A 23,239-nucleotide genomic window follows, 5' to 3' on the forward strand; every position below is an offset into this window, starting at 1 on the left:
CGCCCATAGGATAAAAAGAAAGAGAAAGATGCCGTCACCCATGATCAAGGCGACGTTGGCTGCGGCCGCGCTGTCCAGCACCTCCAACGTATTGGCGCAGATTCTCGACGCCTATCGCGCCGAGCGCCCCTTTGTCTTTGACGCCGCTCAGTTCCTGCGCTTCGTCGCCATGGCTTTCCTGACGGCTCCGCCCAATTACAAGTGGCAGCAGTACCTCGAGTACACCTTTCCGGCCTACGAGCGCCCGCGTGACCCGCTGCGCGATGCCGAGAGCGGCCGCAAGGAAAAGGGCGACGACGACGAGAAGGTGGGCATGATGGAGGCACACGAGTCCTCTGGGGACAACCACCACCATCTTTATACTCCCCAGGTCGGTGATGCTCCACCCAAACTCAACTGGAGCAACACCTTTACAAAGTGGTTCATTGATTGTATCACCATCGGGGCCCTCGTCAACACGGTTGCCTTCTTTGTCCTTATGGGCTTGCTCAAAGGCCAGTCGGCTGCGCAGATTGGACACAACGTTCGCTTCGAGACATTTCCACTCATTCTCGCGGGCTTCAAGATCTGGCCGTTTGCGTCGATTATCAGCTTCAGCTGTATCCCCGTGGAGAAGCGGATTGTGTTTCTGAACTTTATCGGCCTGCTTTGGGGTATCTACATGAGCTTGCTTGCAGCCAGGGTCTGATGGAAATGAAACTATCTTGTTCTTACTTTGTCACTACTACAAGACAGCCACAATGTACAAAATGAAGGGTATGAAAAAAAAATTATATACATTGGTAGCAGATGTTGTAGTTGGAAGTGGAGAAAATGCAAAACCAACTTTTCTTGTATGGGAATGAGCATTTGTCTGATAGGCAATTCTCGACTTGTGAACTCTGCCTGCTATTCATCGAATTGCATTATTCTTAAAGCCACACTCCAGACACCATTCAGGCCAAGGTTGGAGAATAAAGCTGAGACTTGCAACGTTCGGGGCCCGGAACAATCTATAGGGTCTTGCATATATAAATAAACTGCCTCAACTGAGCAACATGACCTACTCCGCTCGTCCCGGTTGCTCATGGCTGGGTCCACTTGCTCTTTTCTCCGTCGAGGCAAAGAGTAGAGACGCAGAATGAGATCTTGCTTCCAGATAACCCATCCATTCTTCTCAAACAGTCATGTTTCTCCGGAGTAGAACGGGCAGTGGGGTAAGAGAAGCCGAGGACATGCATCAACGAGTAAATGCGGGCAATCCAGTAGACACGAAGGTAGGTTTTCTGGTCAGAAAGAAAATGACATGAATATTCAACCTACAAATGTCGGGTATGTTTTGTGACCTTTCCCGCGATAACACAACGAAAGAATACGAACAGCGTACTCTTCCATATCACACCAGTAGTTTATACGAAACACGAAGGGGTCACACAATCAAAACAGAGAAAGAGATGCGATTCGACGATACTGTCTCTCTATCGAGTCTTCCGATTATCAGGTCGACGAACTCTAGTGATCATCCTCAAGTGGTGGCTTGATCCTACGAACATTGACCTCGGCTTGCAACACCATGACCACCGACCCGTCGAGGTCATTCGCAACCATTTCAGCTTGCACTTCCTTTGCCCAGGCGCCGCTCCAAGGCTAGAGAGCCATTCAGCACTTCCCAGAGCATCATTTTCCATAAGTAGCGCCAAGTCGCGACGACCGAGGTTCAAGAAGGAAGCCAAGTCTAGTATGATAGCAGGCGTTTTTAGCGAATGTGCGGCTCTGAGCATTGTTCGCGACCGAGACTCAACTTGGTTAGGTCTACTTATACCTCAACCACACCCTCCTGAGTGCTTATACCAAACAGAGTGAGTGAACATCAGGTAACACAGTATTGGACGATAATGAATGTGTGGAATGTAGGTTAAACAGGCAAGGGCAGAAGGTTGAGATTAAATGCTGACCACGTGGCCGCCATACCGCTTCCAAAGAAAGATCTGCCTTTTTGAAGATGTAGTCGTATTATTGGTGTGCCTAAGCTTCGTATGGCTTATTTATTGACATGATCTGCCGCATAGGGTACCATATAATCGGGATAGACACAGAGATCTAGACCATGATGGCCATTCTGAACAACCTACTAGTTGAGCCCAGAGAGACCAAAACTTCCCATCCGTTACCACATGGATGGTACTCTGCACGCAGATGTAGGCACGCACACCATTCCTTTGCCAAGCTGGCATCCGACTTGCCGGATACGACTGCGTCGAAGGTCCTAGAGAGCTACACGATACATCACGCTCGATTCAATATCAGAAAACACGCACGACTGATGCCTCTATTAGCTACGCCTCCCGAGGCATCACGGCGCAAAGAACCATATTGGGTCAAGAGCACCCCCGCAATTCGCTTGTCTCAAAACTGGGCGCTCAGCCCATTTCCCCCGCATCTTTGTTGGTCGTCTTTCTTACCCCAGGTCCACACTCCGGGGTAAAATAAGTGGAATCTGTGGAGATTTTCAAAAAGACGAGCGGGCACCAAGGAACTTGAAAACACATCAGCGGTAAACGGTAAGGTTTCCCGAGTCTAACGAACATGTCGTTGAATCAAGTGAAGCATTTCTGAGAGTATGGGACTACCTAATCTAAGCTTGGGGCTAATGCAGAACAGGTCTATGCGACGACGCGGTCTTCCTAATATATTGCAAGTAGCTTTCTTTTAGAGTTGGCCGCTGTGCACCACACGGCTCTATAGCAGTCAGTCTAGATAGGGTAAATAACCAGCTCTGTGGGGTAAGATAAGCTGGACTGGGGGGGGCTTTCTGCCGAGAGTTTGGAGAATCGTCATATACATGGGGCACTCATTGCCTCCCCCCGAGTCCCTCCTCCGCTCTTCCCTTCCCCTGCCCGCCATGAGGAGTTGACCTGTGCCAAGGATACCCGAGAAATACTATGTAGACCACCATCCATCTCTCGACTGGCATTGGGCAGTTCCATGCAGGGATCCGATACATTCTCACCGACTAGGCCGCATATGTCAGTTGCTGCGATGCACCCCCAGGATAGCGGGTAACCAGTAGTTCTGGTCGTGAAGTAATGGTCACAGGGTTTCCGTAGAATGCGGAGATTCCAGAGTGAAAAGAGGCACGTCTTTCGGATCCTACCTACCTAGCTCAAATGGACACACAACCCACACTCATAACCCAGGTATATAGCCCACGATGAGGACGCATTGAAGTTTTGAACTTGGTTCCCCCTTTCCCTTTGCTCCGTGTCGCTCTGGGAAAATCATCATCTGGAAGCGTTCCCCCTCTACTCTTCCCCGTTTTCCTACTTTCCCCTGCTTTCTTTCATCAAACGTCGCCACCATGTCCCACGAATTTGAAAAAGCAGACGTGGACTATGTCCCAGACGTCGAGCTCACCAAGACGGCCACCGAGGCTACCAATGCCTGGGAGACTGAGTTCTCCCCCGAGGAGCAAAGACGAATTGTCCGTCGCGTGGACCGCCGACTCGTCGTAACAGTCGGCGTCATGTACTGCATATCGCTGATGGACAGGTACGTCTACGACATGAGGATTCCCTTGCTCAGCATATGAAAACAAACAGGCGGGCTTGTGTGACTCTCAATGTGCTGACTGGACTTTGTGTGGCGGAATAGAACCAACCTGTCAGCCGCCGTCATTGCCGGTATGGCCAAGGAGCTGGAGCTCGTCGGCAACAAATACTCGATCGTAACTCTGGTGTTTTTTGTAACATATATCGTCTTCCAACCGCCGTCAACCGTCATTATCCGCCTGGTTGGACCGCGCATCCATCTCGCCGTCATCACACTGCTCTGGGGTTCTGTCATGATTGGGTTTGGCTTTGTCAAGGACTTTTCCCAACTTGCTGCCTTGCGATGTGTCCTTGGTATACTCGAGGCTGGATTCTTCCCAAGCTGTGTTTATCTGCTGAGTACCTGGGTAAGTCTCTTTTTCCAGCAATACTTACCATGAATAAGATTACTGATGGAATGATTATAGTATACAAGATGTGAGCTGTAGCCCACGCATCACCAAGAATTTGAAATGCTAATATCATCTTGACAGACGAGGTCGGCAAGCGATATTCGCTGTTCTATGTTATTGGCTGCGTTGCCTCTGGATTCTCTGGAATTCTTGCTTTCGGCCTCATGCAGATGAACGGACTTCAAAATCTGACTGGGTGGCGGTGTAAGTGGGCGTCTTGACTTGTGGCAATCTAGCCTCTCAATTACTGACTTGGAATGATGTAGGGATCTTCATCATTGAAGGTGTGCTCACTTGTGTGATTGCCATAGCCAGCTACTGGCTCCTGGTCGATTTCCCCGACTCCAAGCGCAAACTTTGGAAGTTTCTCGACGACAATGAGCGGGCCTGGATTGTTAAGAAGATTAACGCCGACCGAGGCGATGCGGAAACGCCCAAGTTCCAGCTCACGAAATTCCTTAAAGCTGGTCTAGACTGGAAAATCTGGTGAGTTCCTCCACGGTGCCCCAAAGAGACAACTCTTCGTGCATGTCAACATAATTGAAAAGCGCTAACGGCTTTGTTCTTTTCCCTCTCATGTAGGTGCTACGCCCTCATCTTCTTCAACACCACGACCGTTACCTACGCGCTGGCCTACTTTATGCCCATCATCCTCAACACCAACCTTGGCTTCAGCGTGGGTGCTTCGCAATGTCTAGTCGCGCCGCCTTACGCCTTTGCCGGCTTCGTCATGTTCGGAACCGGCTGGCTGGGTGACCGCTACCGCATCCGCGGCCCCATTATTCTTGCCAACATGGTCTTGTGTCTTATTGGTATTCCCATCATGGGCTGGCACCCCAACCCGTCGGTCCGCTACTTTGGCGTCTTTCTCGTCACTGCGGGCGCCAACTCCAATGTCCCGGCGGCCTTGGCCTACCAGGCAAACAACATTAGAGGCCAGTGGAAGCGGGCCTTTTGCAGCGCAACCTTTGTCGGCTTTGGTGGAATTGGTGGTATCGCTGGTAGTCTGGTATTCAGGTAAAGCAGATCAGCCCTTCCTCACCATCTTGAACTGATGGAGACCTGCTTGAGATCGCCTTGCTGACAGTCTGCCAAATCTAGATCGCAAGATGCCGCGACGGGCTACAAGCCTGGTCTATACGCAGCCATTGCCTGTGCCTTGCTCAGCATCATTCTTGTGCTGATAGTGGATACCAAATTCTATTTCGACAACCGCGCTGCTGACAGGGGTGAGAAGGAATTGGAGCACGAAGAAGATGTGAGTGGACCTTATCTTGTTTTGAAAAGAATGAGCGTGAAGAGAATGATAGCTAACCGTATGTATAGGAGGTGCGCGAACGCGGATTCCGTTACACCTACTAGGCGGAGATTGCCGACCCATTGGAAACGAGGCTCAGTGATAGAAAGCAAATAGGACGAGGATAAAAGTGTATATAGCAAGCACTGCATATATATGTACCCACCAATGAACAAAATTGATCGACTACTGATGCTTGTTTTGGTGCGCTCGCATGGGAGTTGGTGACTGTTCAAGCACAGGCGTGTCCAAAATCGGCTATACGTGAATGAGCGTAGTCTATAGCCCCATTATGAGCTCTGACGACTATAGCTCTCAGCCATCCGATACGTGCAGTAAGGATAATGTGAATATTACAACACATTATCGATGGATATATTTGTGGATTTGTATCTACTCTGTGGCGTAACTTTATGCGGGCTGTAGCTGTCCTCCGATGTCGACATCCCGTGTCTCAATCACGTTACGCCGATCGGCCAATGGTCGGAGGCATGGACGATGCCGGCCGTGTGCATCAATCTACTCCTCACTTATTGCAGCCTTCAAAACAGCGATATAAGCTTTCAGAGCAAGCAAGTTTGACAAGTCGTGGTTTGCTCTCTCATACCTGGTCATAGCCAAGCTATTCCCATCATTATACTCTCGACCTCAGGACACTTATGATGGCGCAACCAAAGTCACCGCAGAAGATTGTTTTTGGGTCGATGACCTTGGGGAAAGAAGGTTGGGAAAACCCACTGTTAATCAAGCCGCTGAGCAAAACATGATGAAACTAACTGCATGGTAGGTGCTGAGCAAGCCCGTGTCCACTCGCTCGAGGAGGCAGGAAAGATTTTGGATGTGTTCCAAGCTCACGGACACATCGAGGTTGACACGGCCCGATCCTATGCCGGGGGCTCGACCGAGGAATTCCTTGGCGCTCTTGGATGGCAAGACCGCGGAATCGTACTCGATACCAAGCTCTCACCCGTACCCGCGCAGCTCAAGTATAACCACACGCCGTCGGACCTGCGTCGAGGCCTCAAGGACTCTCTCGCCGCCCTCAAGACGGAAAAGATTGACCTATGGTACCTCCATGCGCCGGACCACTCGGTCCCGTACGAGGACACTCTACGCGAAGTCAATGAATTGTACAAGCAGGGCTACTTTAAGCGGTTTGGCATCAGCAACTACGCGGCATGGGAGGTGGCCCAGATTAGCGAGCTCTGCATCCGCCATGGGTGGAAGCGGCCTGACGTGTACCAGGGCGTGTACAATGGCATTCACCGCGGCGTCGAGCCGGAGCTGTTCCCTTGTCTGCGCTACTATGGTATTGCCTTTTACGCCTTCAACCCCCTCGCCGGCGGCTTCTTGACGGAGCGCTACCAGCGAGACACGGCGATTGCCGACTTGGAAAAGGGCAGCCGCTTTGACCCAGAGAGGATGCAGGGACGTAGCTACCGCGGCCGATACTGGAACGAGACGTATTTTGATGCGCTGGACGCAGTGAGGCCGGTTGCGAAAAAGCTTGGGATCAGCACGGCCGAGGCGGCGCTGCGATGGGAGAGCCACCATGGACAACTTGACCGGGAGAAGGGCGATGCGATCATCATCGGGGCCAGCAGCGCTGCTCAATTGGAGGAGAATCTGGTCAATTTGGAAAAGGGCCCGTTGCCCGACGAGTTGGTCAAGGCATTTGACGATGCCTGGAATATTGCAAAGGCGGTGGTCGCTCCATACTTCCGATGAACACACCGATGTGTCTAAATGTACCTGGGTATGGAGACCAAGTCTTGTGTAGAAGAAAATACAGATTGACCGCTTGTTCTCGTACCAAAATGATCATAAGAGCATACTGAAAATGAGGCAATGTAGTAGGCCCATTGAAAAAGAATATCATATAATTGATCATGCACACATTAACATGAAGCACTATGAATATCGGAGGTAGGGGTTCCCTGTACTGGCAGTGAACTATTGAGTTGCATTAATCAGGCACAATACAACAAGGGCAGTGGAAGCTCAGCGCTTTGTTATTCTTTAGTGCTTGACTCTAGCACCAGGTCGCCTAGCGATTCAGTACGTGCACGGACTTGCCTGCGATAAGATAAATTTTTTGGCGGGGCCTTTAGTAGAGCTTCGTTACGAGAAAGAATTCCGCGACAGCTTCAGTCTTTCACGCTCCTTCTTTTCTAGGTGAGACATGCGGTTGTGCTTGCGATTTTCACAATGGCTCCCGAATCGGAATCTCACCCCGAGCCTCAGCGCTCCGCTCCCTCTGAGGCGCAATCCAACAAGCCTGTGCCTGCTGCCGAACCAGCAAAGACCAAGGATGTTCCAGACGGCGAGTCGGGCGCTGCAGCAGACGGCGAGCCCCGGAAGCGCAAGTTCGACGGTGGCCGAGGGGGTCGTGGAGGACGGAATCGACGTGGTGGCGGTCGCGGAGGAAAAGGCAGCGGTCGCAAGCACGAGTTCACGCACAAGGAGGCCAAGTAAGTCTGATATTCATCCTCTTCGCGGCGCAGTGTAGTACACCCATGCCAATGCGGGCTAACGCAGCACATCGCAGCGAGCAACGTGGCGACAAGCGCGAGCGCCAAAATGACTGGCGAGAGCGCAAGCGGCTAAAGGTCGACGAGAGCGGTAGACGCGTCGGTGCCGACGGCGAGCAGAGCTACATGAGCATCCAGTTCCCCAAGGAAGAGATCGAGGCCGAGGAGCGCCGACCGAAGCGCAAGGTTGCTGTCATGGTTGGATACGCGGGCACGGGATACCATGGTCTGCAGATCAACCACAAGGAGAAGACCATTGAAGGAGATTTGTTTGGCGCATTTGTTGCGGCCAAGGCAATCTCAAAAGTCAACGCCGACGATCCACGAAAGTCGAGTCTGGTACGAACTGCGAGAACCGACAAGGGTGTACATGCGGCCGGCAATGTCATTTCCCTAAAGCTGATCATTGAGGATCCGGACATTCTTCAAAAGATCAACGACGCGCTGCCGCCTCAGATCAGAGTCTGGGGTATCCAAAGAACCAACAATTCCTTTAGCTGCTACCAAGCCTGCGATTCGAGATGGTACGAGTACCTGATGCCCAGCTATTGCCTGCTGCCGCCTCACCCAGAGAGCTTTTTGGGCAAGAAGGTTGTCGATTCGGTCAAGGAGCATGGTGTTGAGGAGCAGTACAACCAGCGCTTGGCTGACGTTGCCAACTTTTGGGAGGACGTGGAGAAGAATGATATCCAACCTATTCTTGACAGCCTGGCCCCAGATATTCGCGAACGTGTCCAGCGAAGGAGACATGCTGCCGAGTCCGAGAGCCAGGGCTCCAAGATTGTCAAGATCGACGAACCTGCCGAGGATGACGCACAAGATAGCACTGCTGAGAAGGCCGACACGGAAACACAACCTGCGGATGACACAACAACAAAGGACACCGATGTTGTCATGACCACGTTGGACCAAGATAATGTGACTAGTGAGACAACCGCAGCAGATGAAGCCGATGCTACTTCGACGCAACCCTCAGAGCCGAAGGAAATGAAGGAGTCAAAAGAGCCTAATCCTGTGGATGTCGCCCTCAAGAGGATCAAGGCCGCTTACGTGGCAGCGAAGCGCCGATACCGCATCACCCCAGAACGCCTGAACCAGCTCCAGGAAGCTCTGAACCAGTACCTGGGAACGAAGAATTACCACAACTACACGGTGCAGAAGAATGCTACAGACCCGTCTGCCAAGCGTACCATTAAATCTTTTGTTGTAAACCCCGAACCAGTTCAGATCAACGATACACAATGGCTCTCTCTCAAGGTCCACGGCCAATCCTTCATGATGCACCAAATCCGCAAGATGGTCGGCATGGCGGTGCTTGTGGTTCGCTGCGGAACAGACATGGAGCGCATCTCTCAAACGTACCGTGACGACAAAATCAGTATCCCAAAGGCTCCCAGTCTGGGACTTTTACTGGAGCGCCCCGTTTTCCACAACTACAATCAAAGAGCCCAGGATAGCTTTGAGCGACCTGCGATCGACTTTGGCAACTACGAAAAGGAGATCCAGCAGTTCAAAAACGAGCACATCTACCAGCGCATTTTTGACCTTGAGGAAAAGGAGAACTCGTAAGCACCCCAGTCAACGTTGTTTGGGATAGTGTAACTGATCAGCTCTAGATTCCATACTTTCTTCCACCAGATCGACCACTTCAAATCTGATTACTTCTTGTGGGTAACTGCCGGTGGTATTCCAGCTGCCCGCAAGCGCACTGGGCAGGGTGACGATATGCCCGAGCCTCTGAAGGCTGAGCTGGGCGACGACGAAAGTGAAGACGTCGAGGGTGGTGAAGGTTAAGGCGCTGTGATGAAGCGGCCACAAACTCAATAGCCAGCCACTGTCGGTGGCCAGGCACAATGCATTTATAGATTGCAGCTTTGTATAGATGAATCGAAATAAGAGATCACAAAGCAGCCCAAGTTCATTGGAGTAGATAAACCATGTCAACGCCTGGTGACCACCTTTTTTCAACGTTGGGGTATCGATGTAATCGCAGCCATATCCTAGTCTTGCCGAACGCCTCAAAAAATTCAAACACACCTGTGCCACTAAACAGACCTGCGGCAGCTCCAAAAATCCGCATAGACGCCATGCCATTGGGTCTTGAGAAGATGCTGTTCCACGAGAAGGAGCCCCGCCCTTCCCTTACTCACTCCCTCACGCCGCTTGCTGTTCCGAACCGCGCGCCCTGGCCTCGGCGTCGCGCTTCTGCCCCTCCATCCGCTGTGCCATGAGCGTATTGTAGAGCTCCTGGACGCGCATAGCCTTGGCGTCCAGCTCGGCCTGCTGCGCGGCGTCCTCGCCGGGCTTGCGCAGCGGGCCCTTGATCCAGAGCGCCTTGATCTCTCGCGTAATGACGAGGAGGTTCTGGATTTCCGTAATCTGGCACGGCAAGCTTGTTAGTATGTACGCAAACCACTAGGCATCGTGAGAAGGCAGTGGACAAAGATCGTTATAAAGACGGATTAAAAAAAAAAGGCGGTTCATTCGTACCAAGGCATTTGTCTCCGTCTCCATCCGCATCTGGTTGAGGGCCTCGGTGTCTAGTGCGCCGTCCCTCGGAATCGGCGCCGTGGCCGCCTTGGTCATGTTGAGGAAGCGTCGCAGAATCGCAGCCATCGCCTTGTTATGCCGATCTGCAAGCCGGCCCCTTTTGGTCAGTACATACAGCTTGTCCCTTGTCGCTGAGGAAGGCGCTTCTCATTGCCATTTGTGGATGATGTTTTGGTGTCCCGATTTCGACGGAACTCAACAATTTGACGACGTACCGATGAGAGTTCCCTGCTCCTTCTTTCGATCCATTGTGATTGGAACTCGTGACTAAAGAGATTGAGTGTTGTGGCAATGAGGAAAGACTTGACTTTGCAGACAGAATCTGAATGTCGGAAGTATTTATACAGTGATGGTGCACAGTGGTTTTCGTGCCATGGGAATGCGCTTAGGGATCTCTTGGGCGGGGGGAACGTATGGGAAGATCACGTGACCTTCATATGGCCATATTCAATCTCTAAACAGTTTCCCGTTCGAGAACCAAATATTACCACGCATATCTTGTGCGTGTGTGAGTAAATAATGATCATCCGTTTTCAAAATTAGAAGTAAGGTCTTTATTTTTTTTTTCCCGGTGTCGCTGCATGCTCGTCTCAATGCATTGGTCTTCATTTAAGCGCTACCAAGTAACATCTACGTTCTCTCGGGAGGATAGGGATCTGGGGTTTGTGTTCTACGAGTACCGGCTCACAAAACGTTTCCCTTTCTCCTGATCTTGGGGTTGTTGACTCACTTCTGATCGTAGCTCCAGCAACAATGCTTTACATATGTACAATGGGCAAATTTTCAAATAAGTGCAAAGTTTGAATTAGGTCCACCTTGTGATTAGGCTTTTGAGTTATCATGACAGGGTGGATTACCCTGATTGTAATGTTCACCCTATCTGTCCTTTCCTGATTGCTCTGCAAGTGGTGCCCCAGCCAACTTGAAGTCAGCACCAACCTGACCCCAAGCATGCTTGATGCCCAGATCAAGCGCGGTACTCTTTCTGTCGGGAATGAGAACATCAGAGCCATCGCTGTCCATGGCATAAATGGCTTTATGCGATTTTCCTAGAGTCAGTTTGATGGCGTTTTCGAGAAACCATTTTGGCTTGTAAATTTGTGAAGGCACCCGACCATTGATCATGTCCAAAATATTGCCCACTACAATGTCGGCCTGCATGAACCCGGCACGTGCCATCTTGGGCCCTCCGTGCTCTGCCACATCTCCAAAGGCAAATATAGGCAGATTATGGCTGATCGGCGTGTCTTGTGGCCACACTTGTAGTGTCGGATCGACCAGGATCCGGGAAGTCTCCTTTGAGATGGCACTAGGGAGGTACGATGTGAGGATGGCTGAGTTGGGTCGCTGTCCTGTGCAGCCAATCTATATTTCTGATTAGTAGGTTTCTTGTGAGACTAATCGATTATACGCGGACTTACAATCAGATCAAAATCCTCCTTGCGGCCATCAGAAAAGGCCAATGTTGCAGACCTTGCAAAATTACCCTGTGCAGGCATCTCTGGCCGCTCATTTAGGAGAACACGGACTCCGAGCTCGTTTCGCAGGGCATCGAGTGCGTAGTCCTGTAAGCGTTTGCCAAAGTGATTCATCACATTATCGCGCGAGTGAACCAGGGTGACCTCTTTGTCGGGATAAAAATCCTTGATGTCGCTGGACAGCTGAACACCCACTGCCCCGCCTCCGACAATGGCGATCCTCTGGCTTGATTTGATAGCTTGCTGAACTCCCCGCAACTCGTAGCAGGCATCCTCACGCTCAGTTGATCTGACCTGCACCGGGAGCGGCTGTGACGACCCCGTGGCAATGGCCAGGTAGGAGTAATCGATAGCTTCTCCCGATGCGAGCAGCACTTGTTCCCCCGAGACGTCGACCACCGTGTCTTGAATGTGTGTGACGATGCCGGTTGGAGCTCCCCGACCGATCCCGTCGTATGGGATAAAGGCCATGTGCTCGTGCTCGGTCAGGACGGAGAACCGAGGGAAGACGAAAGAGTAGTTGAGGTGCGAATTCTTCTCGATCCAGATCACCTTGTATCCCGTGGGCAATGTCTCTGACAACCTCTTGACCAGCTGAATACCTGCAAAAGAACCTCCTACTACCACGACATTCTTGGCATCAGCTCGGTATCGCCACGTCCAGCCGTGGTACACTGCAGCTATGCGCTGTATAGCCATTTTGCCCATCATGGGGAAGAACAGTTGGAGAGCCTTGCGGATCAACGTTAATTTATCTGAGGCCATGGTGATGGATAGTATCTCCAGACTTTGGAATTATTTCGAGGTTGTTATACGGGCAATTCAAAGCGCTGCGATCGCCTTCCGAGCCACCAGAAAGTGAGGTAAAATGATGGAAAGTTATGATGCAAGTTTTGGACCAAGAATATAGCCTTTATCAGATTAATCTAATCAGATCTACTTCCCGTACCTAAGAAAGAGGCATCATGCAGATTTAAACATTAGTATTCGGCATGCTGCGCCGAGTGGTATGCTTGACGCCGTGTCCGCATCGGGGCCGACCAAGTCTATGGCGGAGATATTAAGTCCGAGTCTCGGGATATTCGATTTCGTAGCAAGAATAACACCAATGATACTGTCGTCCTGGAAATATGAAATGACCATTCGGTTCCGATTTTGGAGATACTTACAAATCTCCCAATGTTGTCAAGCATTCGTATGGGCCTATGGCTGGCGGCCACCCTGTTTCATGGAATGGCGACTGCGCCGAGGTCGGCGACCCAGCAAACACCGCCAGCCACACTGAATAATAGGTAAAGCCTTTCGCACAAGCCTTGGCTGCTGGAAATATCATTCTGTCTCATTTGAATTCATGATTTTCTTTTCTTTTTCAATGTGTCTACGCTCATCAGCTTTCTTCGCTGTCGCATTGTGTTCTACACAACCGTCAGAAGACTGTCGCCTCTTCCTCTTGACTTGGGTAGCCATCGGCCAAGTTTCGTCCATCATCATTCATATAATACGACAAAGGATGATAATGTGTTCAAAAGATGAATTGAGACACTAGGGCACGAGAATTGGGATATCTTCCAAGTTTGTTCTACGCATCTCCATGGGACCGAATCTGCACAGCCCCAGACGGAGGAAAGCGGTTTCAATATCAAACGAAATAAACGCGCTCAAGCAAGAATCGGTAGCATTGACTGTGCATACCGGCTGCAGTGAATGATCTAGACCAGCGGAAAATATGTTAATTGAAAAGCGTGACTGCGTCCCAACTAATTATTGGCTTGAAGCCGCCTAGTCTCTCCTCTGACAGTGCTTCGTAATCACGAAAAGGCTCAGTATTTGCCGAGTGGCCAATACATATTCCTGAGCCAAAAACGGCTGGCGTAACTATAGCTTCAAGGAAATTGTGGGAAAAGAAATATGAACCACGGACCTTGATCCCATTGCAGTGCGCTGTCATTGCGGGCAGACAATATTTTAGTAGAAACACTCTTTAATGATGCACTAGACGCCCATTACATTCGCAGACAGGCAATTGTATTCATGGTGATGTTATACAGAGAAAATTTACGAAATAAACGAAGCACGTCAGTTCAATCTTGGCCAATGGGAAAGACATCCAGGATAATGAGACTCTGTTCATATGCAACGAAGGACTCTCTGTAGACTGATATGGCCGGCTCGGATGACCTTGTATGAGAAATATTCGCCAGAGTCACGACTCTTTAGACGAGGCAGATGATGCAGTGACATGGCAAACTAGAGTGTCATCACACTACATTGTAATGGCATCAATATACTCGGCACCCTACTGCTGTCATACTCGCACAATCAACACTTAGAGATGCACAATGTGTTTCTCGCGTACAGTTACCAAAGCGGTTACATGGTGCAATACAACCAGCTTACCCAGACTGTCGGTGTGCGTACCGGAGCATCCGTACGTACGTGTGTTCTGAGCAAGGAACTCCGAACCGCCAGGCCAGGGCCACTTTTGGGCCAACTCATGCCAACGCAAAGTTTGGTGACCGTGCGGGGAAAGGGAGACTAAAAGTCTAATAAAAACGGATCTTACAAGGATGTATCATGTTTTCCAGTAAGTCCAGGCTGTGCCAGCAATGTCTGTTTTACCCACCCTACTACCACCACGCTGGCACTCGACGTTGAGCACTGCCGGGGGGCTCCAGGTACCTAATCATAGCTAATCTGCGACTTTATTCCGTACTATCAGCCTTTCAGGCACTGATCGGTCGCCCTACTCTAATGAACGGGGCATGGGGGGAGCCAACAGAGGCCGCTCGAATGAATCCTGAAGGCCCAAAAGGATTTGACTGCGCGCACTTGTCGAATTGTGCAATTGCCGAGCATTACTAGTTTCCAGAATAGTTGCGCCGTGGGCTGACTAGAACTATGTACGAGACAAAACTCTTCTCAGCTAATGTGCGTTATTTTTGAATTTTTCAGTCTGGACTCTGGGAATTATCAGAATTTTTTCTTCTTTTTCTCCCGTGCTGCTTTGATTGGCTTCGCCCTGCATTAGAGCTTGCATAAGGCTTTTTCTCAGGCTTGTGCCGTGACACGTGACAGGGTGGTACGGGTTCCTGCAGCCAACTGGTACCAAGATGTACTCATTTCAACCGTCCATCCAATCACAGACACGTGGATTCCCGACGCTAGCCCAGAGGATCATGAATCGTTCCTGCGCCGGGGCATTTTTAGGGTGCTACGATGGTACGCTATGAAGTGCTGACTGCAAGGTACAGACGGGGGACGTTCCCCTAGCCTGTTTCCCATCTCCATTCTGGTGTTTGCCCAGTCTGTTTTGCGCTATTGCTGTGACCCGCGACTCCCCCCGGCCGGGCTCCCAGTTGGGCCTCAGGCCCTCAGCTCCAGCCAAGAGAGGCGCAATGGCGCTGCGAGCCGGCGCTTCATCTTCTCTGTTGAGATTTTTCCTCCCCCTTCCTGTTGTTTTACTACGGAGTACTTGTTTACGACGCTCGCCGCGCCCGTTCGTCATTCTTTCTTTCCAGTCCTTCTCTAACCTCCGCGAGACTACACCAACTCCGCCGCGCACTTTGTGGCAGTCCATTCTTTGCTCCCAGCGAGCTTCGATATCCAAATCAACCAAAAAAAAGTCACTCCTTGACAGAATCAGACAGTCCAGCCCAGCGGGCGACTACACAAGACAAACAGATTCATATAACCTCATTTGAGTGTAGTCTCGACTCCCATCCGGAAACCATAGATCCATCGTATACCCAGCACGGATACAACAGTGCCCTTTGACCCTCATTGCCAACAACTCAGGCCTCTTCATTTCAAGAAACATAAGAACAATGTACGGCTTCAACTACGCCACCATCTTGGCCCTCGCGGCAGGCACCGCGGCTACAAGCGTCTCAACGACTCCCCACGACTCCTACTCGTCTTCCGTCGGTGTTCTTGGTTGTAAGATTGATACCAATCGCGTAGCCTACTGGCCAGGCTCCGTCGACTGCAACAACATCTGTGTCAAGCTCACCTATGGAGATCGCTCCGTCAACCTTTTGCGCATTGACCAGTCTGGCGGCGCTTATGATATCAGCTACGACGCCTGGGCCTACCTCCAGACCGGCAAGTCCGCTTCTGTTGATGCCATCACTGGTGGAGGTGTCGACATGGAATACGAAGAGGTGGACGCCTCGGAATGCGCCGACTTGATCAAGACTGATGGCTCCAAACTGCCACTCTCTGCTTCCAACAGCATGAACTTCTTGGCTAGCTGTCTGGCAGAGCCGGATAGCTGGGTTGCCCAGAACCACGTTCTCTACAACATCTGCGACTCGGTTTGCACTTTGGGCTATGACGAGACATGCACGCTTGATCTGGCCGTCAGCAACCAGCCCAGCTGCTCGCACACCCTCGGACTCACCACGTCCTTGACGTCGACGCCGGTTTACAACATCGAGTATCAGTCTGGCAAGGTTGTCACGGCCGGCAGTGGAGTTGTTGCAAGTGGCTACACCTATGCTGAAGCCAGTGCCGACTCGTCATCTGACTCGTCGTCCGACTCTGATGCCGAGGTGGAAACTGTAGCGACCACCTCGGCTGCGCCGGCTGTCAGCACCGCCACCACTTCTACGGTCGATGCCGTCTTCCTTGAGGTTACTAGCAGCTCGTCTTCCGTCCAAGAATACAAGACTGCCCCAGCCACGACGACCGCAGCTGCCACGACTTCCTCCTTTGCTCCTGCCTACAGCACTCAGTCTACCACTGCCGCCCAAACCACCGAGTCTGCAAGCTCTTCTGCCACTACTCTGGTCTCCTCGGTTCAATCCTCTACTACAGCTGGCTCCAGCTCGATTGCCTCTACCGCAGCTGGCACCAGCTCGATTGCCTCAAGTGCTGTACCGACGAGCGCCAATGCTTCGAGCACATTGGTGGTTGCTACAAAGTCGTCTTCTCAAAGCAGCGCGACCAGCAGTGGCTCTGCTGCTACCGGCACTGCTCAGCCAATAACCTCTGGTGCCAACTCCAAGGTCGGTGCGTCAGTCTCGGCGTTAATCTCAAGCATTGCCATTTACTTGCTTGTGAGCGCCCTGTAGGCTGCCACTGACATTGCTTCTATTCACGACGTTTACGTTCTTAAAAAAGTACATATTGATTTCGAAGAATATCTTTCTAGATTTAGAAAGCTTTTAGATACCACAACATTTATCCCAAGATTTATCCCAATATTCATCCTGCGTCTATATTCCACGTGATCAAAGATTGGTTTCCCCAAATTCGAGTTCCGCAGTGCAAAACATGGTCTACGTCCATTCGTCAGGTAACTGAAACAATGCATGGGATGACGGGTCGATCTAAGGTTCAGACCGCGACGTTGGGACGATGTCTCAGACAACCTTAAAAGCTTCAAACAAGCTTAAAATGGACTGAGACCCACCAACGGGGCCAAGTGTTTCGTTTCTTGTAAGGAATAACGCCATGTCCTGAATGGAGTCTAAATTGATTGCAGTTTCAAATGGGTCCCGACATTGAGCTTTGATGCGATCCCTTACGATGGGCTGCTTATTCTACAAGCATTCGCTGTTTTATCCATTTTATTGGACTTGTGTGACGAGCCGTGGTATTGCCCTATAGCGGCTCGCTCTCTAATGCCAACATTGCACTAAGAAGCTTGTTAATCTACAGGGCAAAAAAGGCAGGTATGAGGTGTTATTTGCAAGCAGAAATAAAAACCCAGGCCTATGTTCAAGTCCCTGTGCTGGGCAATGATCACAAACATGACGACACCCATAAGAAGCGTCATGTTCTTTACTAGTCTGATTAGAGATGAACTGGCGCAACACGTTTATGATAGGCAGAATCGGATTGATGTATCTTCCTGTCTTATCGAACTGTCATACCATAGTGCTCAATTGAAAAATACTTGTACAACGGGCACCTTGCGGGTTCTTTGACATATTGCTTCGAGCTAGTATGATACGACCAGTATCTGAAATAAAGAGTAAAATTAAAGGTGGTCTACATCTACGAAAATAATGTGTGAACAAACAGACTTGGTCAACCCTTCCCGTTGTGTCACCCAAAGGGTGCCACACATCCAGCCACACTGTGGCACATCATAGTATGTCAATATTGAGTGTCAAATAAAGCTGGAAGTGGACCACCTATCTTGCTGAGTTGACCTCTCAGAGAAAGAGAAATCCTATCTGCATCTGCCAGGCTGTGCCTTCAAATACTTAGATAACGGCATATGCGTACACAATGAATGGTGCTCGAGGATGGTGGGACTCCCTTACCTTCTTATATGATCCATCGTCATGTTCAAACATGGTCTGATGTGTGCACAATCGTTTCCACCCTTCTTCAGATTCCACCATGGCGCAAAACACTTATGTCAACATCTCAAGGGCTTCAAACCAGACTTACTCTCAGCTGTGAGGATGCCCAGCTTTACGCTAAGCTCAATCTCAGGGTCAGAATTCATCATGGTGAGCTTTGAAGCGAAATGGCCAATCATTTCGGCATGCCGAGAACTGCGCCGCAACACGCCGCAGTCAGCTATAATGCAACGCCACAACTCAAGATACTGCATCAGCTCCTTCAGCGTCATGGTTTCCATGAAGCATTGGATTTTGAATTTTTAATTTTATATCAATTGGAGTGGGCAGTAGATACCAAGTCTGTGCCTGGTTGTCTTCCTCCCTAATATTGAGTGCGACTCCCAAGAAACTCATCTGTCGACTTCAATACCTAGTCGACTCATTAGATTCAAAGTCTGACTTGAACTTCTCAACATAACGATTCAAGTTACAGTCTGCGATTGGCGGTTTTGCTCATGCAGGTATCCTTTCTTGAGGGATCGAATCCCCGGGAGGATCCATTCCCTTCTAGTCAGCATATGGCGAGACATTGGCACTTAGTGACCCCCCCCCCCCCCCCCCCCCGGGTGATTGAATGAGGGCAATCACCGCCGATGTTGAAGACATTGTCGTCGATACCCATCTCTTGTCGTCTTTCTACGACTGCACTAGACCAGAAAACCAGTAAGTCCCTGCCCCACTCGACAAAATCTCAGGCCTCTGCGTCACGTTTATGCAGATACCCCCGTGGAAGGCAACCACCAGCACCACCAACAATATTTGGATATTTTATTAGCACAGCTGATCTCATTATGAATAATAGCGAATACCAACACATACGACCATAGCTTTTAGAAAACTCGGCATCCCGTCCGCTCTGCCCTAGATAAACTGAAAAGCGCCCGCCTAATAATCGGATCGATAACGAATTAATGACTATGCAGGCATTTGATGTCTTTGGTTCGATTTGCGCATTTTTTTTGCGCATTCGAACCGGTATTTATTTCTTTAAATAGGAATATAAAAATAAAAGCGATTACAGCAATAATGCAGCGGTTGCTGCCGAATCTACCTCCTTTAGGTATAAACCCGGCCGTTTTGTATGCGGCCGCTATCTTTTTGGCAGAAAAGCGGGGTTTAGCTAAGAAAAGACTGCTTGCGATAGCTAATCGAGTTATATTCGCTTAAAAATGCAATACGGCTATTGCGACAAACGAGAATTTACTGTGTAAGACGTTTTAAGATCATCGCGATCGATTTATGCATTGCTAAATAGAAATTATATCGAAAGACCTGATTCGTGGCACAATAGCTCCGAACTGGCCGATCTTATGCGTGCCCCGAAAGATCAACCACTCGAGTTCAGAAATACCAATTATCGTGGCAGGACTCCAAAGAGATGGTGGGTTGGAACCGTACCTGGTTCGCCGGTATTTCAGCTCGGCTCATATTTATCCCGATGCAAGGCTCTTTCAGTCTCACAATGCAGCGGCAGCATTGCCACCAAGGCGTAAAGGAAATCAACGGTAGGGTCGGTTAATGACTGGGCGCGAATTCCGGGACAGAGAGGCTCTAGTCTGCTCGGACTTCTGCTGTAACCCCGCTAAGCATCTTCAACTCCGCAAAAACATCTCCAGGTAAACCTGACATTATACTAAACAGAGTCCGGCTTAGCCGTAGATATTACGATCCGTCCTAATGACCGAAAACTCTTTTGCTGCCGCAGCCTGCCGATTCTGTTTGGTACTGTTCCCCAGTAATGGCTACAAGCCTGTCTTTGCCGTCACGCCCTCGAGCTGCGCAACAAAACCTACAAGATGCTCTCGCCACGTTCCGGGGTGTCTTGAATGATGACCAGCGCAAAAAATTGCAGGACGTATGTGATGTTCCTAAGGTGGACGATATTATGTTATTCACCGCCCAGCTCGACTATACTCAAAGAACGGGAAAAGGCAAAGGCAGAAGCTTCTCCAGCCGACTCTACTCGCTTTTGTTATCAGTTGGGCATTTCTGCGCTATCGTAGACACATGCGTCTCTGCGCACCCAGATATTGCTGCCTTGGTATGGGGTAGCATCAAGTTAGCGATCATGGTATGTTCTAACATTAATCTTGGTTTCGACGAATGCAATGGCAATAACATTACTATATACAGATTACTATGAACTTCGTGTCGTATTACGATGCAACTTCCGAACTATTCATGAAGCTAGGCAGGCAATGTCCGCTGATATCCGAATACCAAGCCTTATTCCCCAAATCCACCAGGCTTCAAACATCGATTCATAACTTTTACGCATCGATTATTCGTTGCTGCAAACATTTGGTAGAGACTATGCAACGTCCATGTAAGTATCTGTATTTTTGAGCCTAGGGTATGTTTCTAAAGCAGCAAGGGCAAACTCAATTGGTAAAAGCGCTTCGGATGTCTTTTGACCAAGAATTCAAGCCAGATTTGGAGGATATCGAAAGGCTCAGCAGTTTTGTAAATGATGAGATCTCACTTGCCAAGGCCCAAGCCGATTCACGACATCAGCAGGACCAAGTGAGGGAGCGAAGTAAAGCAGCCAAAAATAGGTCCTTTATGGGCTTATTTGTTTCGCGAACGGACCACAATCTAGATAAGCTACAATCTAGGCAAATCGAACAGCAATCACGTAAGTTATCCTTCAATCTGTAAAATAGCCATTAATCCAAGATCAGGCAAAGAAAAGGCACGATACCTGAACTCCCTTTCCACCTATGACTATATGAGACCATTCAAACAAAGCAGCCAGAAACGATATGGGAATACAGCAAACTGGGTATTCGAGACGCCGCAATTTCAACGTTGGCTTAACGGGGAAAGTTCAATTCTCTGGTGTTCAGGCAAAAGTAAGCTTTGTGGTAATCCATAGAATCCAGCTTGATTTTCTAATTATCAATAGTTGGCTCTGGCAAAACTGTTATAACGTAAGTATTTTTGATATCTCAAACATGGACTTGTGATTGATAGAGGAATAGTGCAAGTGCGATCCAGCATATTCTAAGACTCAAAGGAGACCAGAAAAGCTCCATTGGCCCAGTCTCTTTTTTTTTTGTACAATCTGATGACGACGAATCTGTAGGCGCTAGTAGTATTCTCAGATCTCTTTTGCGCCAAAGGCTTGAGGGTATAGAGCTCCCACCAACGATGCAAGGCAGATCAGCACCAGCATGGTCCGACATATCTGATTTATTTGTTCAACATATGCGATCGCCACAAAAGTCATTCATCTTTATAGATGGACTTGATGAGTGCGATAAAGATCGAAAAGAGCTCCTAAAAGCCTTCTCAGTCCTTTGCTATCTCGACAGGAATATTCATATATTTCTTGCAAGTCGCTTAAGTCTTCGAGATGAGATCAAGAAACATTTCACGAATTTCGAACAACTTACGCTAGATTGCGAAGCTATTGAAAACGATATTTCAAACTATGTTGAAGGAATATTAGATGAGAAGCTCGAAGAAGGAGACTTCAAAATTGGAGATCACTCGCTTCTTGGTGATATCAAGAGTAGGCTTATTCAAGGTGCTAATGGAATGTGAGTCCCACTGCCTATTGCAATTGAAAGTTAAATCTAAAAATATCAATAGGTTCCTTTGGGTTTTCTTCCAGCTTGAGACTATATTCTCGCTTCATTGCGACGAGGATATTCGACATGCCCTAAACGATCTTCCGAAGGGTCTTGCTGAGACATTCCAACGAGCACTTCGTCGCATCGAGGATGGACATCATGGCCCTGCAGCACGCAAAGTCTTTCATTGGGTTGCTGCGTCCAAAAGACCCCTATCTCTCGATGAACTCCGGGAGGCAACCGCGATCGAAGTGGGCCAGCGATTCACAATTCTTGATCGTCGTTTCAATGATATGGAAAAGATAGCATCATGGTGTCAAAACTTGGTTTTTATCGATGAAGAAACCCAACTCGTCCAGTTCACACATCTAGCAGTGAAGATGTTTTTATTGGATAAGTCCGCTGCATCAATACTTAAGGACTTCCATATCACAATCAACGAAGCTGACCATATGCTTGGCGAGATATGTGTTACATACCTCAACTTCAATGACTTCAAAACCACCATCGCGAAAAGGCCGAAAGCTGTGGTTATCAACACATCCCAGATACTTCCGATAGCTTTGAAACCTGGATCAAAACGTGCCGCATTAGTGTCGACCTTAAAGTCAAGACCACGAGCGCAAAGGTTTGACCTGACGCCTTCGATCGCAGGTTTTGCCCGGGACTCAACATCGAGTTCTGTCATTCTAGAGGTAACGAATCCTTTCTTGAAATACGCATCGGCTTACTGGATCATGCATTCGGCATCTTTCCAGGAAGCAACATCAACGACTTGGGTATTATGGAAGAATATGGTGACCCATGGGCATCCCCTTGCACAAATACCATGGCATGGCAGATTGCCTGACAATAAGGATGATGTCCTGCATTGGTCTTATAACTGCAGCCATTATGGGATAATTCGTCTTCTTATCTCGCATTATGATCTTACAGCATCCCAGAAGAGCCATATGCTGGAAATCTCAACGAAGGACAACAATGTCGAAATTCTCGATATTTTCTTGCGTAGTATGCAAAACCAGCAGTTCGATGATATCAAAAACCGAGCTTTCCAGGAAGCAGTAGAAGGGGGCCATCTTGGAATAGTCGACAGACTGCTCGCAGTCAAAGCCGACGTCAATACTAGAAGCTCTGATGGATGGACTATCCTACAAAAAGCAGCAGAACGGGGCCATCTCGAAATAGTCGACAGACTGCTAGCAGCCAAGGCTGACGTCAATGCTGGGCCAGCGGGACGCTATCAATGCACGGCGCTACAGGCAGCAGCACAAAGCGGCCATCTCGAGATAACTGATACATTACTCGCAGCCAACGCTGCCGTAAATGCCCAGGGCAGACACTACGGCAATGCTCTCCAGGCTGCTTCAAATAGAGGATACCGGGAAATCGTACAGATTCTGCTCGACAACAAGGCCGACGTCAATGCCCAGGGCGGACACTACGGCAACGCTCTCCAGGCGGCTTCAGCTG

At 49.5% G+C, this 23,239-nt stretch overlaps 7 protein-coding genes across 7 annotated transcripts; 5 read left to right on the top strand and 2 right to left on the bottom strand.

Moving 5' to 3' along the window:
* Positions 1-28: 28 nt before the first annotated feature.
* PFICI_03131 (uncharacterized protein) lies at positions 29-688 on the top strand (the record flags this gene model as incomplete). Its single annotated transcript, XM_007831712.1, has 1 exon — positions 29-688. One exon carries the CDS (start codon positions 29-31, stop codon positions 686-688), a length of 660 nt encoding a protein of 219 aa, XP_007829903.1.
* Positions 689-3,337: 2,649 nt separating this feature from the next.
* Positions 3,338-5,341, top strand: PFICI_03132 (uncharacterized protein; the record flags this gene model as incomplete). Its single annotated transcript, XM_007831713.1, has 8 exons — positions 3,338-3,528; positions 3,631-3,934; positions 3,995-4,004; positions 4,061-4,183; positions 4,246-4,465; positions 4,562-4,996; positions 5,081-5,237; positions 5,306-5,341. 8 exons carry the CDS (start codon positions 3,338-3,340, stop codon positions 5,339-5,341), a joined length of 1,476 nt encoding a protein of 491 aa, XP_007829904.1.
* A 597-nt stretch (positions 5,342-5,938) lies between these two features.
* On the top strand, positions 5,939-7,004 carry PFICI_03133 (uncharacterized protein; the record flags this gene model as incomplete). The annotated part of the gene is made up of 2 exons (XM_007831714.1): positions 5,939-5,999; positions 6,064-7,004. The coding sequence occupies 2 exons, from the start codon at positions 5,939-5,941 to the stop codon at positions 7,002-7,004; spliced, it is 1,002 nt and encodes a 333-aa protein (XP_007829905.1).
* Positions 7,005-7,484: 480 nt separating this feature from the next.
* PFICI_03134 (uncharacterized protein) lies at positions 7,485-9,601 on the top strand (the record flags this gene model as incomplete). The annotated part of the gene is made up of 3 exons (XM_007831715.1): positions 7,485-7,747; positions 7,825-9,372; positions 9,424-9,601. The coding sequence occupies 3 exons, from the start codon at positions 7,485-7,487 to the stop codon at positions 9,599-9,601; spliced, it is 1,989 nt and encodes a 662-aa protein (XP_007829906.1).
* A 360-nt stretch (positions 9,602-9,961) lies between these two features.
* PFICI_03135 (uncharacterized protein) lies at positions 9,962-10,423 on the bottom strand (the record flags this gene model as incomplete). The annotated part of the gene is made up of 2 exons (XM_007831716.1): positions 9,962-10,186; positions 10,298-10,423. 2 exons carry the CDS (start codon positions 10,421-10,423, stop codon positions 9,962-9,964), a joined length of 351 nt encoding a protein of 116 aa, XP_007829907.1.
* Positions 10,424-11,233: 810 nt separating this feature from the next.
* Positions 11,234-12,600, bottom strand: PFICI_03136 (uncharacterized protein; the record flags this gene model as incomplete). Its single annotated transcript, XM_007831717.1, has 2 exons — positions 11,234-11,722; positions 11,779-12,600. 2 exons carry the CDS (start codon positions 12,598-12,600, stop codon positions 11,234-11,236), a joined length of 1,311 nt encoding a protein of 436 aa, XP_007829908.1.
* A 3,059-nt stretch (positions 12,601-15,659) lies between these two features.
* PFICI_03137 (uncharacterized protein) lies at positions 15,660-16,907 on the top strand (the record flags this gene model as incomplete). Its single annotated transcript, XM_007831718.1, has 1 exon — positions 15,660-16,907. One exon carries the CDS (start codon positions 15,660-15,662, stop codon positions 16,905-16,907), a length of 1,248 nt encoding a protein of 415 aa, XP_007829909.1.
* Positions 16,908-23,239: the final 6,332 nt, after the last annotated feature.

This window comes from Pestalotiopsis fici, assembly GCF_000516985.1.
Source record: "Pestalotiopsis fici W106-1 unplaced genomic scaffold PFICI_Scf_2, whole genome shotgun sequence".
In the NCBI taxonomy this organism is placed as follows: domain Eukaryota; kingdom Fungi; phylum Ascomycota; class Sordariomycetes; order Amphisphaeriales; family Sporocadaceae; genus Pestalotiopsis; species Pestalotiopsis fici.